Raw genomic sequence first — 15367 nt, 5'->3', positions numbered from 1 at the left:
CACAAAGCAACCCAGGGACAGGCAACACAGGCAGGTCAAATATCCAGAATATGGAAGGCAGCTGATACAGCTAATATTAGGCGGGCACAAAATCTTGACCCAACACTAGGTAAAGATTAACGAGCAGCACAATAAATAGTCTCTGTGCAGTACCCAGACAGAAATGCTTCCTGACAAAGTCAAGCTATTCAGGGTTGTCTGATCATAACCTTTTTCATCTCTGTAACCAAAAATGAAAGTTTTGATTCAGGCTAATGATCTGCTAGAGTCCCAATGAGAAAAGATGACTTCTTGAGGAAAGGCTACGAGTGAGCCCCATTCTCAATAAAGCCCTGCACAAATACAAAATTTGTACACGTATCTGCACCCGTATCTGCAAAAATGCGCTGCAGATACCCTTGGATATCCTCAAATTTGCAAGGTTCTAGAGACAAAGTTTATATCCACATACATTTCTGCAAAAATGAGCCACAGATAGCTGCATCCACGTCCACCAATGTGAATATCCAGGGATATAAAGTCTATATGCACAGATTTGCAGGGCTCTAGTTCTCAGCCAGGGGTATATATAAATCTGAGAGTATGTAGGGGAATTCCAGGGGATACATCAACTAATCTAGATATTTATCTGACTTTAGTGTAGGCTACATAAACAGCAATAATAAAGTCAATACAAACTAAAATTTCATACAGACAATGACTTGTTTATACTGCTCTGGATACAGTACACTGAAATGTAAGTACAATATTTATATTCCAATTGATTTATTTTATAATTATATGGTAAAAACGAGACCAAAAAAAGCTATTTTTCAGTAACAGTGTACTGTAACACTTTTGTATTTTTATGTCTGATTTTGTAAGCAAGTGGTTTTCAAGTGAGATGAAACTTGGGGGTACGTGAGATAAATCAGGCTCCTGAAAGGTACAGCTGTCTGGAAAGGTTGAGAACCACTGCTTTATAAAGCAACTGGCATCTGCCTTTCTTAAAGGACACACCGAGAACCGAATTAGCAAAAAGGAGAGGACTGCAGCACACAAGGAATAGCATAATGTTCTGTTAATGTGTGCAGAATCTGGTGAGGGACAGTGGTCAAAACGCAAGCAGGGAAAATCTATGATATGATCCTCTTCACTGCAGTGACTGAGCACCTCTCAATTACATAAAAACAACAAACTACCAAACATTTTCTCTTCTTGCTTTCCCTTCGAGTGAGAGCAGCTTGAAAAGTGGAATATATTTTCTGTCTCATCTTTTTCTCTCCTCCACCTGTGTGTGAAGATTACATGGAGATATACTGTGGTAACAGAAGTAAATAGGTTTTGCAATTAGTTTTGAAAGCTGTGGGGCTAGTGACTATTTTTCTCTCTCTGAAAGTGAGTTACAAAATTTGGGTCCCGCTCTCAAGAAAGTCGTCTCTTCAGTTGGTCATAATTCTGGTGGAATGTAGCTGTCATTGCAAGTCATGATCAAGGAAGAAGAGATGATCTCTCAGATCTGGGACAATCTGGTGGATGTTTCTGCTTACCAAGACAGACATTGAATTTGGCTCTGTAAGTCTTGGAGAGCCAATGTAAAGGGTAGAGCACTGAGGCAATATGTTCATAGCCATCCGTATTACTCAACAGATGAACTGATACAAAATGCAGGAGTCTAAGTTTTGTCAGCTTCATCAATTTGGCACTACTCCCATTAAATGGGGTTGCAACAATCAAACCCGGAAGGTGATGAATTCATGCATTACTATGACCCGATTGATGCTTGACAAGGTGGAATTGGATTACCCATCAGAAGTGAATAATCCCTAACACACATTGATCTGTGGTCATTTCCAGCAGTCACACATCACACCTTAGAAATACCCACCCAGGAACCTACCCCTGCAACAAAACCCGGTGCGAACTCTGTCCACATATCTATACAAGTGACTCCATCGCAGGGCCTAACTACATAAGCCACAACATGGGAGCTCATACAACTGCACATCCTCTAATGTGATATATGCCATCAAGTGTCAGCAATGCCTGCTGCCAAGTATACTGTCCAATCCGGACAGTCTCTATGACAAAGGATAAATGGACACAAATCAGACATCAGAAATGGTAACACACATAAACATGTAGGAGAACATTTTAACCTATCTGGACACAGTCATGGATTTAAAAGTAGCCATCCTTCTGCAAAGGAATTTCGCCACCCAATTACAGAGCGAGACTGCAGAACTGGAATTCACCTACAAATTTGACACTGTTAACTAGTTAATGTCTTTATTCAAACCCATAGCCAATTTACCCGGCATTTAACACCCACACTTTCACATAAAAAAACTAGGAATAGGACACAGCCAGTCACTTAATTAGCATCATTAACATGGGTCCTACAATTGACTGGTACTTCTTTTGCTGTTATATATATCTTGGTTTCTGTTATTTCCACTCCAAACTCATCTGATGAAGTGTTTTTTAATCCATGAAAGCTCATGAATCTATATATTTTTGTTAGTTTCTAAAGTGCCACGGGACCACTCATTACTCATTAGCACGTCACTCAAAATTCTATCCAATTACATTAAAACAACAGAGCACATGATAAAGGCCTACATATAGGAAGGGAAAAGTCCAGGAGTTAGAACAGAAAATTGAGAAACTAATAAAACTAGAAAAGGTAAATTAGTTACTTCCAGATGTATAATTAATTTATATTGCAAATGATCTTTCACAGTTCTTGCCATGCAATTACAAATACATAAAAGCTATAGGAATGGTATTTTTCTAATTTAAGTCAATCTAGATGCATACATGAAATATGGACTAACCTACTATTAAAAGAGTTAGTGAATAAGTTTGGATGAGGATACATATACAAGAACGTGTTTGTGTGCCAGTTTTATAGCACAATTCCACTGACATGACAGACATTGCTTCACATTTTGGCCCCAATTCCAGACATACTTAAACACATCCTTAAGCCCTGTCCTGAACAGAGATGCTTCCTTGAATCAGGCTGGAAGAGTTTCATTTCACATGGTAAGTCTGTATCAATTACATAAAGAAACACAGCGATGCAAGTCAGAAACCTAAGGGGTTTTAAAGGAACTGCAGAGTGTGTGTATAGGGATAAGGTGCTCAGGAAGACAAGGACTTTGTATGTGCAAAAAGTTTGATGCTGCCCACAGTTTTATGATAATTAAGTTTAGTTTTGCACCACTGATTTAAAATACATAAAAACAATAATAATACGAAGAGACCTTTCTGCTTTAATAATACAGATGTAATGATTCATTAGTAACATCCACTACCAGCAAACTTACACTTGCCTTTGGCAACATTAAAAATACAGTTATTCATTTAAAATTAAATACCTTGTCGATTGTCAAACATCTGTGATGCTACAAAACAACATTATTTCCTAAATTGCAATCCATTCTAATTAGATAAGCAGTATCACCAACACAATCTCTGGCACAGGCATCTGTCTCATTCAGAGAAGTATTATTAGACACTTTTAGAAATGAAAAAATCAACCGGTATCAACTTCCAGTACAGAGTCAAGGCAGATAGTCCATTGCCCTGTCTCCTACCTAGTCAAAGTGGGTATTAAATGCTGGTAAATCACAATGGTAATTATTTTCACCCACTTTGTACTGGTGTAAAAATGACTGCACATAATGTTAGGGAATGGTGAATGAGGCCCAATGAACCCAATGACCTAAGCAAGGTTAACTTCTTCAGTAACAGCTATATACACATAAATTTTTACTTACTTTGGAGGGGGAGCCTTCTGTGATTTTCACCAGCTGCCAGAGAATAGAGTAATGGGAACACTGTAGCGCCTGAACAACTATCTGTAATAGAGGGAACACAAAGAATCCCAATAACCTGGAAGACATCAAGTAGAAGTCTAAAATTTAGTTAAAGTTTTAGAAAGAATTTTGGAAATGTGATAATAGCTCTTATGTGTCACTTCTCATTTTCAAAGGTATTATTTTACTCCTTGGTCTCTTTGAGACAGTTTACCTCTTCTGGTAGAAAAAAACCATGTCGGGGATGGTAACAAACACTGTAGCAGGAGTCTTTGTCAGAGCAGAGCAAAGAAAGATGTAGGCAAGTGTGAACATGACAAAATTATGACCAAGCATGTGGTCAGCGCCATGTAAAAGCATATGTTATACACTGCATTCTTAAACTGTCAGTACAACAGCCTGGTAACATGATGCATGTGACCATCTATCCTAGTTACAAACCAGAGAACACACATTTCATGGAGCTGGCAAGGATAATATTAGCGCTACAAACGGAGATATCAGTGAGAGGTATCACCTGTAAAGGACAACTACAACTTCCTCTCAAACTCTTGTCCAGATTAGGGATGTTAAATATTGATTAACTAATTGAATAGTTGAACTGATCGACTATTTGATTAGTCGATAAGGACTAGCATGCGTTCGGCCTTTGAAAGGTATAAGAGCCTCAACAGGGGCCCCAGCTTTTGCTTATCGGATAGTCAACTAGTTGGTTACATCTCTAGTCCAGATCAGCCCACAATCAATAGAAAAGAACACAGAGGTGTCTATGGGAAGAGAGGCTATACTTGAAGACCATTTAATGTTTTCTTTGTGTTGCAAATTTTGTGTCATATGTTATGTCTCTAGCAATTCTAAGTGCTTCACACTGAAGTTTTACAAGAGGATAGAACTAAGGGCCAAATTATCCCCTTTGCAAAAATACAGCTGTTAAGGGCTCATGAGGAAAGCTCTGTAAAATTCACTTTTCAGTGGATTCTTTCCACTGGCCAACAAGCATGAGCAATTTGTCACACAACCGAAGGACAGTTGACAGTCATAAGGATAGTTATTTCTCTGCAAGGCTATTCCCCTTGGCAGCATGGTTTCACTATGAATCAGGCTGTTCTGCTGGCTGAGTCCTTCTGAAGCTTCTCATTGTGAGCTTCAGAGAGACCTGAGCATGGTGCCTCAGCTCTGAGACACAGGGCCGAATGCGCAAAAGGAATTGGGCATTGTAATGTTCAGCATCACGGTGCCTGGAAAAATCACTGATGGCCAAAGCTTGACTTAGGAACCTAAGATCTTACATGATGAATGGGGAAAGACAGGTGTCTTAAAATGCAATTCATAAAAACCAGAAACCTAGGTGAGGAGCCAGCCATGACAGCCTGTGGGAGATGCTGACCAAAGGAGTGCATGCTAAATCCTATCTCTCTCACAGAAACAGGCTTCTTAGTCTGGGCTGCAAGTAGGCAACTTTCTTTGCTTGCAATTCTGAAGCCAGGAATCCACTGTGCCCACAGAAGCTCATACCATCTACATTTTTTGTTAGTCTCTAAGGTGCTGCAGGACCATTCATTGTTTTGTAAAGCTTTTTCAGTTACAGAGTAACACGACTACCCCTCTGAAATCTTAAGAGTTAGACACCTTACAGCATTTTAGCAAGAACTACTGAAGGAGGAGGTGCTAACCATATAACTTTTAGCCCAGACATTAGAGCCATAGCCTAGGACGTAGAAGATCCAGGTTCAATTTCCCTCTCCATTACAGTGAGAAAAGGATCTGATCAGGGGTCTCCCACCCCTCAGAAGAGTACTCTAACCAGTGAGCTATGAATACTCTGAAATGGTGCTTCTTGCCCCTCTCCTGTTTAAGTTGAACTATTGGGCATAAATAATGAGTGACTGGCACAGGGGTACTGGATCCTGAATCTCCCACGTGGGTGCCCTCACCACTGGACTACAAAGTCATTTTTTGCTCTCGGCCCAGTGATTGTTCCAAATACTTAAATAGCTATTGAGCTGACATTACAGTGTAATCATAATTCTAATCTTACCAGCACATATGCAGCATATTCCTTAGCAGAGTACATAAATTTATTTTCATTTTATAGAGCAGGAAATTGAGGCAAAGAAAGATTGGCTTGGTTAAAGTCATACAGTGAGTCAGCTGCAGAGTGAACAGAACCTAACCTAACCTTTCACTGAAAATCTCAAGAATTTCATTACAATTAACTTCACTGTGTGACCAAAAAGCATGGTTTAAACTGTAGTATCAGGAAATGAAAGACTAAAGCATCAACTTACTCTGCTTCCGTAAGATTATTTTCCTAAAACTCATAAAGCTTAACTCCCCTAAAATGATCTAAAGGATATATTGCTAATTGTACCTGTTCTGGCATAGCTCCATGTTCAATTCCAGTCCTCAGTAATCTGTAGCAGTTACTAAACAGATCCCATTTTGTGAGATCATGAGCACTAAAACAAGAGGCAATAAAAAGGCATTAGTTGAGTTACCTCAGAAATCCAAAATATGAGAAGAAAACTGAATTTACTACTCAATCAGTATTTGTTTGCAATGTTGAGATACCAGAGCAGTTTGAAAGACACTTGTGTCGTTCATGCTACATTAACAATTGAAGTTTTGCTTTTTCTTACATTAGGAATATTTTACAACAGATTTTTCTTAATGCAGAATTAAAATAAATGTTCACCATACACCTTTATAAGATTACATTGAGATAGCTGAATTGTGGTCAAACTACCATGTCTTGAATTTGTTTTTAAATAAGTTTACTTCTGTGATTTTAAACACTGCTACAACTTCAGCAGGCATTTCTCTGGCATTGGAGAAGACACCCACAAGAGAAATCAAATAAAATATTTTAAATTATATAGTTTAGGCAAAGTAAATGAAAGTATTTTTCTCTAGTTATTTACAATAAAATGTTTAATTTTAAAATATTAAACATTCTAAAACAGTTAACGTAATACACAATGGGAATAGTCACTGGAGAGGAAGAGCACTGAGAAAAGCTCTTGAGACTTGTCACTTCAGATCAAGTTATAAGGTCCTGATACTATAAAGATTATCATATGGGTGGATACCTACAGCTATGGAGAACTTCACTGATTTCAGTGACTTAATGGAAAGCTATATTCTTATTGTTGAGGAACTCATTGCTTCATAGTCATACTCTTGTACTAAAAGTGAGGAAATATTGGGGTACTCTCTGCTACTGGTTTGTACCTACTCGTACTGTCATTTAATTAAATACTATTGAATAACAGAACTGTAGAAGACCATAAAGAGAAACAAACAACCTCTCTCACAGAATTTGAATGTCAGGTAGGTTTGGCTCCATGACAATAAGATGTGTTATATATAAATTCTAGGCCACATTAATATCTCTGAATAATCCTGTTGTGTACACAGACCCCGATTCAACAAATCACAAAAACATGTCCACGCACAAAAGCTGTACCATTTGAATAATATAAACAATTAAAGTGGTACATAACCTCCTAGTGTAAATGCAGTCATGCTAAACCAGTTTATTTCTCTAGGGAAGGAGAAAATAAAAATGCTGTCTTATTTCCAAATTTTTATTTTAAAGACCCTCAGTGGCAGAGAGTCTCCACAGAGGGTATTCTCTGACTTCATGGCAAATGGAGGCAGCCCAGATCTTTGTTCTGTGCCTGGGCTTAAGCCTGCCCCTCAAGAAGAATCCTCCAGAACAATAAACCCCAGAGCTGGAAAAAGAACTAACTGTACAAAAGTATAAAAGTGTTATTCAACTTTCTATTTGAAGTAGAGTTTGACATGACATTTTGGGTGCTCATCAAGGAAATCCCACTTCTATTCCAAACTACTTAATGGCTGCGTCTAGACTGGCAAGTTTTTCCACAAAAGCGGCTGCTTTTTCGGAAAAACTTGCCAGCTGTCTACACTGGCCGCTTGAATTTCCGCAAGAACACTGACTTCCTACTGTCTGAAATCAGTGTTTCTTGCGGAAATGCTATGCTGCTCCTGTTCGGGCAAAAGCCCTCTTGCGCAAATGCTTTTGCGCAAGAGGGCCAGTGTAGACAACGAGGTATTGTTTTGCGCAAAAAAGCCCCGAAGGCGAAAATGGCAATCGGGGCTTTCTTGCACAAAACCGCGTCTAGACTGGCACGGATGCTTTTCTGCAAAAAGTGCTACTGCGGAAAAGTGTCCGTGCCAATCTAGACGCTCTTTTCCGCAAATGCTTTTAATGGAAAACTTTTCCGTTAAAAGTATTTGAGGAAAATCATGCCAGTCTAGACGTAGCCAACAAGTGAACAACAGTCATAAAAAAAACCTGGTCTGAGTGTGGATCAGACTCTGACATGGAGAGTACCAGAATGAAATTCCATAGATCAGAATTTTCCCTCTTAGTTCTCTCCATGTCTGACAGTCTTTACACTAGGATGCAGAAAGTAGCAAACCACCCCTTAGGTGTGAAGATTCAATGTACGTATGTAGAACTAAAAACGCACTTGAGGGGGGTCACTGGGGCACCCTCTTCTGTAACACCCTTCTATCATCAGGGAGAGGATCTCAATGGAAAGTGAGGAGGAGTAGCCTTTCAAGCCTCCTCAAAAGTTTGCAGTGATACAGAAATTGGGAGAGTGGTAAATAATGAAGAGGCTACATCATTGATTTATAGACATCTGCATCATTTGGCAACCTGGGCACAAGCAAACAATGTGTTTCAATAAAACCCAACATAAATGTATACATCTAGGCACAAAGAATGCAGAGTACACATACCCAATTGGGAACACTATTCTGGGAAGCAGTAAACTGGAAAAGATTTGGGGATTGTAGCAGATAATCAGCTGAACATGAGCGCCAGGTGTGATGCTATGTCCAAAAGAACAAATGCACATCTGGGATGCAAAAACAGAAGACTCTCATGTAGAAGTAAAGAGGTTTATTTTACTTCTATACTTGGCATTAGTGTGAGCACATTGTCTATGTTTGGTACCCACAACTCAAGAAGGATGTTGATCAAGAAGAGGGTTCAGAGAAGAACCACAAGAAAGTTTAAAGGATTAGAAACATACCTTCTAATGAAATATGTAAGCAGTTGAATCTATTTTGCTTAACAAAGAGAATGTAATAGGGTGATTTGCTCACACTATGTCAGTATCTAGCTGGTCGCAGATCAAAAAAGGTGGTGCACCACTGCCTTATGGATTTGTTGAGAGACCGGAGATCTAGGGGCTGCATGCTATTGAGAATAGTGTTTCCTTTCTAAAATCTCTCTCTCCACTGAACTCATATTACTGTTCCAATTTCTGGGAAGATGGACTATTGCATCCTTCATTTGATTACCTCAAACACCCCTCTTTGATGTGGTTCACTCACAGATGACAGATGTACATGAAAGACTTCAATGGGCGGGGGGAGGGGCAAGGGAGGGAAGAATCTCCCAAAACATGGAAAACTCAAAATTAAGAGAAGTTTTTGGAGTTGGACAGTTTTTGAGAGTCCAGTCTATATCTTCCAAGCCTCAGGAAAGATAGTAATAGTTTCCTTCTAATCTGTAACCTAGAAGAGCAGTGGCTACAAAGAGAATACTTGAGGAGATAAGATAGTTCTAAGATTCTCTCACTGGAAGGAGGGAGAGGCTTCTTCCCTTATCTAAAGATGTCACTGATTATTTTGTGATTCTCTCCTATGAGTCCACCAACAAAATATTTGGAAAGACACTAGAATGGGGCGGGGGGTGACCCCCTGACCTCTGACCCCTTCCAAAAAACCCAAGAACCCCTCACTGACATGGCCCCCAACTAAGAAGTAGAAAGACACGCCCCACATTCCCTTTGCATAACAGAGCCTAGGGGGGCTCAAGCTAGTAGATTTTGTATACTCCTGCCTCCCAGGGGGACGGTGGAAAATTGAGCGACAGCACAGGCATCCCAATGCTGGAGGTGGGGGGAGCCCTGAGCACCAGGGGCTGGATCCAGGCAATCCAGGGGCTGCATCCCCAGGCTCTAGATTCTTCACTCTTGCACTGTGACTATTTTCTTCAAGTGGAGCCACTGTTGCCCCCAGGATGCATATTTGTAAGACTTGAATATGAATTTTCATTTGTCAGGTGAAGCATCAGTCCTCAAAACACTTCTAGGAAAATCAATTTTAAAGTAGCTTTTTTGTGCAGGCTCATATGGCCTCCTTGTTGAGCACAGACTTCACAACAAGAGTCCGCAGCCAATCCTTTCAGGGCTAGTGCATATTTGATCTGAGGGTTAAATTTATTCTCCTATCAGGCAGAAATACTCCTTGAGCAGGTATGACTAAGCACTTAATTGAGGAGACTAAAACCATAGCCAGAATATAGAACACCCTTTAGTATTTAGGTTTAACTACATCTTGAATGGGAATTCTCACTCCGCCTTAATTATTCTTGCATACACCAGGTGAGGAAGAATTGCACAGCTTTTCTCCAACTGTACCTCCCCCCCCCTTTCAGTGTTTCATTTTCTAAAAACATACCTGTGAAGTTGGACTCCCTTTGCCCCCAATTCATGCTGAAGCACCACCCAGAGCCCTCACCCCCTCCTGTGCCCCTCCCAAACCCCAGCCCTGAAGCCCCTCCCACTAGCCACTGCAGAAGTCACAAAGTCCTGGATCTGACAAACTCGCAGCCTTACTTATAAGGCACTGATTTCAAATTGGATGTATACACAAGTGCAATGCTGAATCAAGCCCTCCAGTTGCCATGTGTTTCCTGGCACCCAGCCTATGCTTTTTGTATTTCAGCACATTTTCCTCTTCTTTCCTAATTCTGAGTATCCTCTTTTATAGTCTAACATTATACATCACTTGACATTGCTGATCCAAGTAAAAACACATACTTATGAAAAGAAGTTAATCTCTTCAAAGTGGAAAGGACATTGTATATATCATCATCATCAGCTTCTTCTCCCTGGAAATAAAAGGGATATTATCAAGGATTCATAAATACAAAAAAAGTATGTCTTTCAAAACTCGTGTGCAGAGGATTAAACTGTATTCAAATTATAGTCTGAGAGTTGGAGCTATAAGAACAGAGTCAACACTAGGGATGTTAAATAGTGGTTAGTAAGCTAATCGATTAGTCAATAAGGGGGTTTGTTGCAGCTCTACTTTTTAAATTCCATTACGTCAGTGTCCAGTAGAGATTGTGTATGTGCCCTGAATTCCCTCAAGCCCCACCTCCTCAGGGGGACAAAAGGCACAACAACTCTAACTGCCACTCAATTCCTTCACTTTCCAGAATTCATAATACTGAGCTGTGGGGACAGAAAGCAGGTTATGAGACCCACTTGAAGAACATCTTGAAGAATCTCAGTTACTATCAGATAAGTAAGCATTCTTTCTTTTTCGAGTTACTCTGCACGTAGATTATACTTATATGGTGATTAGTCATCTTTAAGGAGTGGGAAGCTTGTAGTTATGTGAAAAGAGATTTTAAAATAGTTCTTTCAAAACTGGCATCAGATTTTGAAGTGGTGACTAAATAAAAATGTTTCCCAAATGCACGCACTCAAAGCAAGACAGCTGGTTTACATACTTCCAATACTGGAACCCAACTATCAACACTATTGATCAGCTTGTGCTCCGGTGGAATGAATTTAGATATTTGGTGGAGGACTAACCAATATCATAAGCAGTTTTAAAACCATCCAATACCCATTTTGTAAACGTCTGTGATGAACAACCATCTCTTTTCATGTATTATCATAAGCAACAAAAAGTCTGGATGTTTTATGCTAAGAGTTAGAACATCGACTTTTTCATATCTAAAATATATAATTTATAGATGATTCAGCAGGTGGAAAAAACCTGATGAATGCAGAGATATGAAAATCTCATAGTACTTTAGGAATAAAAGATGGATGCAGTCCCCTGGTTACACTATCCATATGTAAAAGCATATCAAGGATTTATCATTATGGCTTCTAATCTACTTATTCTATGAGCAGATATAACTACCACCAGAAATGACTTTCATTGATAGTGGATAAACTGGACAATCTAATAATAGTTGAAAAAAGAGGAGGGTTCATATGTGAAGAAAGCACTAAATTGAAATCCCATGTTGGGACAATTTTTCTAACAGGAGAAAAGACATGGACAAGCCATTTCATAAGTCTATTCACAACAGATGAGAGAAAATTGTATTTCCCTCTACAGGAGGACAAAATACAGCTATTGCTTCCAAATGGACTTTGATTTATGAAAATTAAAGCTCTGAATGCTTTAAAGATAAGAGGTAATCTAATATTATTGGAACAGAACACTAACGTGGAACATAATCTATAGACAAATGTTTCCATATAACAAATGTAGATCGTCATATGGGATAATTACCTACTCTGAAGAACACTATGTCTATTATAGACATCCAGCTATCACTCACGCTATGGCCGCAGAGACTGAATTTGCTCTTGAGGGTAGCCGTTGAGCGGCCATGCAGGGTGCATATGTAACCTTATTAATCACTGCTAATGAAAATATCCTGTAATTCTGTCCTGAGGCACATGAACACCAGGAGAAGAATGGACATGTGGAAAAACTCAAAGACGGGGAGAAAAAAAGTAGATTTAGTAACTGGTATTCATCAGATCCCTTAAGCTAATGTTAACTTTTCCCATATTTTGTACACTTAACATCCAAATCCTGAATTTATAAATAGATATCTGAGAAGAGTGAAACTAACTTTGTGCTCAGAGGAAGACATGGAAGCTCTTGATAAGCAAATTGCTGCAGGAGAAGTTGAAGATTAAATGAAGAATTTAAAATCCAATAAAGCTCCAGATCCTGACTGGACTGCTAGGGAATATTGTAGTACTCTAAGGTAAGTGCTGATACCTATTTCACTAAGTTGTTTAATGCTACGGTGCAAAGAACGAGATTCCAGATTCATGCAATCAGGCCTGGCCATTCCTAAAGAGGGAAAAGATCTTATGCATCATGTAGACCTATTTCTATAACTAATGTGGCTGCTAAAGTTTACGAGAAGATGCTAGCAAACCGTCAGTTGTAGCTTCTCCAGATATGTTCAACATGACCAATCTAGGTTCCTTGCTGGCAGCCATCTATCTGCTATCAGAAGAATTCTGAATATGATCTATCATGTTAATTCTAGCAATTCTTCCCAGTTGTTCCTTTCTTTCGCTGCAGGCAAAGATTTTGACCAGCTGAAGTGAGAGCACTTCACATAGATTTTGGTAAGATTCTATTTTGGAAGCCACTTTATAAGGGTATATCAGCCCTATATGCTTATCTTCTAAGGTCTGATTCAGGTAATGGTCCTCAGTCATCTCATTTTAATTTGTCCAAGCATTGTCCACTATCCCCCCTGCTGTTTGCTTTGGCAATGGAGCCATACGCAGTAAACATAATGGAGTCTCTTCGTAAAGGGTATCAAAACATCTCCTGGATTAGAACACAAAACAGCTTTTCTTTCTGATGTCTTGTTATATTTGCAGGACCCAGAATCCTCATAAAAAATTACAGAATAGACTTAAAAATGTAGGAACATATCAAGGCTTCAAAATAAACTATGATAGAACTTAAAATACAACAACAGACTAGTAGCACAGCCCACTTCTTCAGATGATAGGAGTGTTAGAAGAAGCAGGCTGTGCCCATGAAAGCTCATGATACCATCTACATGTTTAGTTAGTTTTTATGGCGCTACTAGTCTATTGGGTTTTTTAAAGTTTTGCCTGTTACAGACTAACTCGGCTACCCCCCTGAAGCTTATGATAGAACTGAGACACAAGATGGGTGATGTAATATATTTTGTAAGTCCAACTTCTATTGGTGAGAGAAATAAGCTTTCAGGCTTTCACAACTACTGTTCAGGTCTGGGAAGCTTACTCTGTATCACAGTTAAATACGAGATGGAACAGATTGTTTAGCATTAAGCAGTTAACCAATATTGATATATGGCCTCCGTTTATATACTACTTAAAGACTTTTTTGTAAGTGACTGTGCAGATGACATTTGACTCCAGTTAAGATCCATCACATTTTTGTAACTAGGGAAGCACTAGGTTGAAGTATAGCATGGCCCTAGCAGCAGGCCCCGGTGGAAGCCACCAAGCAGGGGCTATAAGGTCCAGGTTCCAATACCAGTTGCAATGCAGGGCACACAGTCCCACCTCCACCTCCTGAAGCCCTAAAAGTCAGAAAGATCTGATGAAGTCCTGGAATCTGTGACTATTGTGACCAAATCGTAGCCTTAATCACAATTTACAACTGAACGTGTTACTGTGAATGAAAGGAAATCATGACAACTCAACAGGCAGTTGATGGTAATGCAGGATATTGACAATGGATATTACAAAATGGACAAAGGATCAAAGATGCAAATCTAGATGATAAAGCAAGATTAATTTTAGAAGAACAAACCTCTTGCAACAGATCCTCTACCGAATGGTTGAATCGGTCCACAAATTCATCAATCAGCTGGCTATGGGCTATGTCAACTCTATTCTGAATGGTATATTCTTCACTGCACAGGATGCTATAGGTTTTACTGCAGGCTTCTAGAACATCTGACTCTACATGCTTCTCCACAACAAACTTAATCTGTTTTAACAAGGCATCCAGATGCTGTAGATCAGACAGAAAAGTCAGTTTCTATTACATAGAATATTACATAAACAATAATACTCAAAAAACGTATGTTAACAGATAGATCAAAGTAGGAAAGTATTACTATATACTCTTCCAAATGCATCAATTTCATATGAACATGACTAATCAGCCAATTGAAAGCCACCAGAGAGCCAGCATAATGTACCATACCTTCTCCATTCTGCCTGTACTGTAAATTTCCAGGTCAAAATACTGGGGGATTTGCAGAAGGTTTGCTACTTTCTCTGCATCAGCAGAATACTAGAGATTATTGAAACAAAAAATTGAAAAACAATTAATGTATATATTACAGAAAGAAAAAAATTATATACATAAGTAAATAATATATTTTGTGGGAAACTGTACCTTTGAAAGTAACATAGGAAGCGCAATAATGAAATGTTCAGTCAATTTGTTTCTGTCATCTATTTGAGTTTTCCTTTCTTTTGCAGTTAATACCTGTGAAAATGAGGAAAAATGTGTTATAAAATAATTAAATGTCTTACTTCATTAATGCAATATTAAATTGAAGGATCAAGATCCCCAAAATGGAAGCTAATTTAAAATGAAAGACCCTGTGGGTATTTTTTTTAAAAGAAAGGAAGAGAAAAAAGATTAAGAGAATGTGAATGTGAAAGCAATAGAAACCTCCAGTTACCTGAAGGGGAAAAAAATCTCATTTCCTCCATTGTTATATTGTCTGCATACATCCCTCATTCTGGGGGTCAAATATCTGAGGTCAATGGATACTTTGCTATTGCCTATAGTGGGACCAATACTTGGCCCTCAAAGGGAACACTATGATCATCCAGTCTTACCTCATATATAACACAGGTTGTAGAACTACCTCTAAAATAATTCCTAGAGCATATATCTTAGAAAAAAACATGCAAACTTGATTTTAAAATAGTTAACAGTGGGGA

At 38.9% G+C, this 15367-nt stretch overlaps 1 protein-coding gene across 2 annotated transcripts in view; it reads right to left on the bottom strand.

Moving 5' to 3' along the window:
• Positions 1-15367, bottom strand: part of STAG1 (STAG1 cohesin complex component) — a 296109-nt gene that overhangs the window by 53677 nt on the left and 227065 nt on the right. For both annotated transcript variants that reach the window (XM_089780890.1, XM_089780891.1), the window contains exons 18-23: positions 14811-14903; positions 14616-14705; positions 14217-14420; positions 10670-10740; positions 6175-6262; positions 3765-3845 (exon numbers count right to left, since the gene is read on the bottom strand). In XM_089780890.1, coding sequence (XP_089637016.1) covers positions 3765-3845; positions 6175-6262; positions 10670-10740; positions 14217-14420; positions 14616-14705; positions 14811-14903 — 627 coding nt within the window. The remainder of the gene's footprint in view (positions 1-3764; positions 3846-6174; positions 6263-10669; positions 10741-14216; positions 14421-14615; positions 14706-14810; positions 14904-15367) is intronic.

Source organism: Pelodiscus sinensis, chromosome 10 (assembly GCF_052426305.1).
Source record: "Pelodiscus sinensis isolate ZL-2025 chromosome 10, ASM5242630v1, whole genome shotgun sequence".
Lineage (NCBI taxonomy): Eukaryota > Metazoa > Chordata > Testudines > Trionychidae > Pelodiscus > Pelodiscus sinensis.
This window is presented reverse-complemented; position numbering and strand designations above follow the sequence as displayed.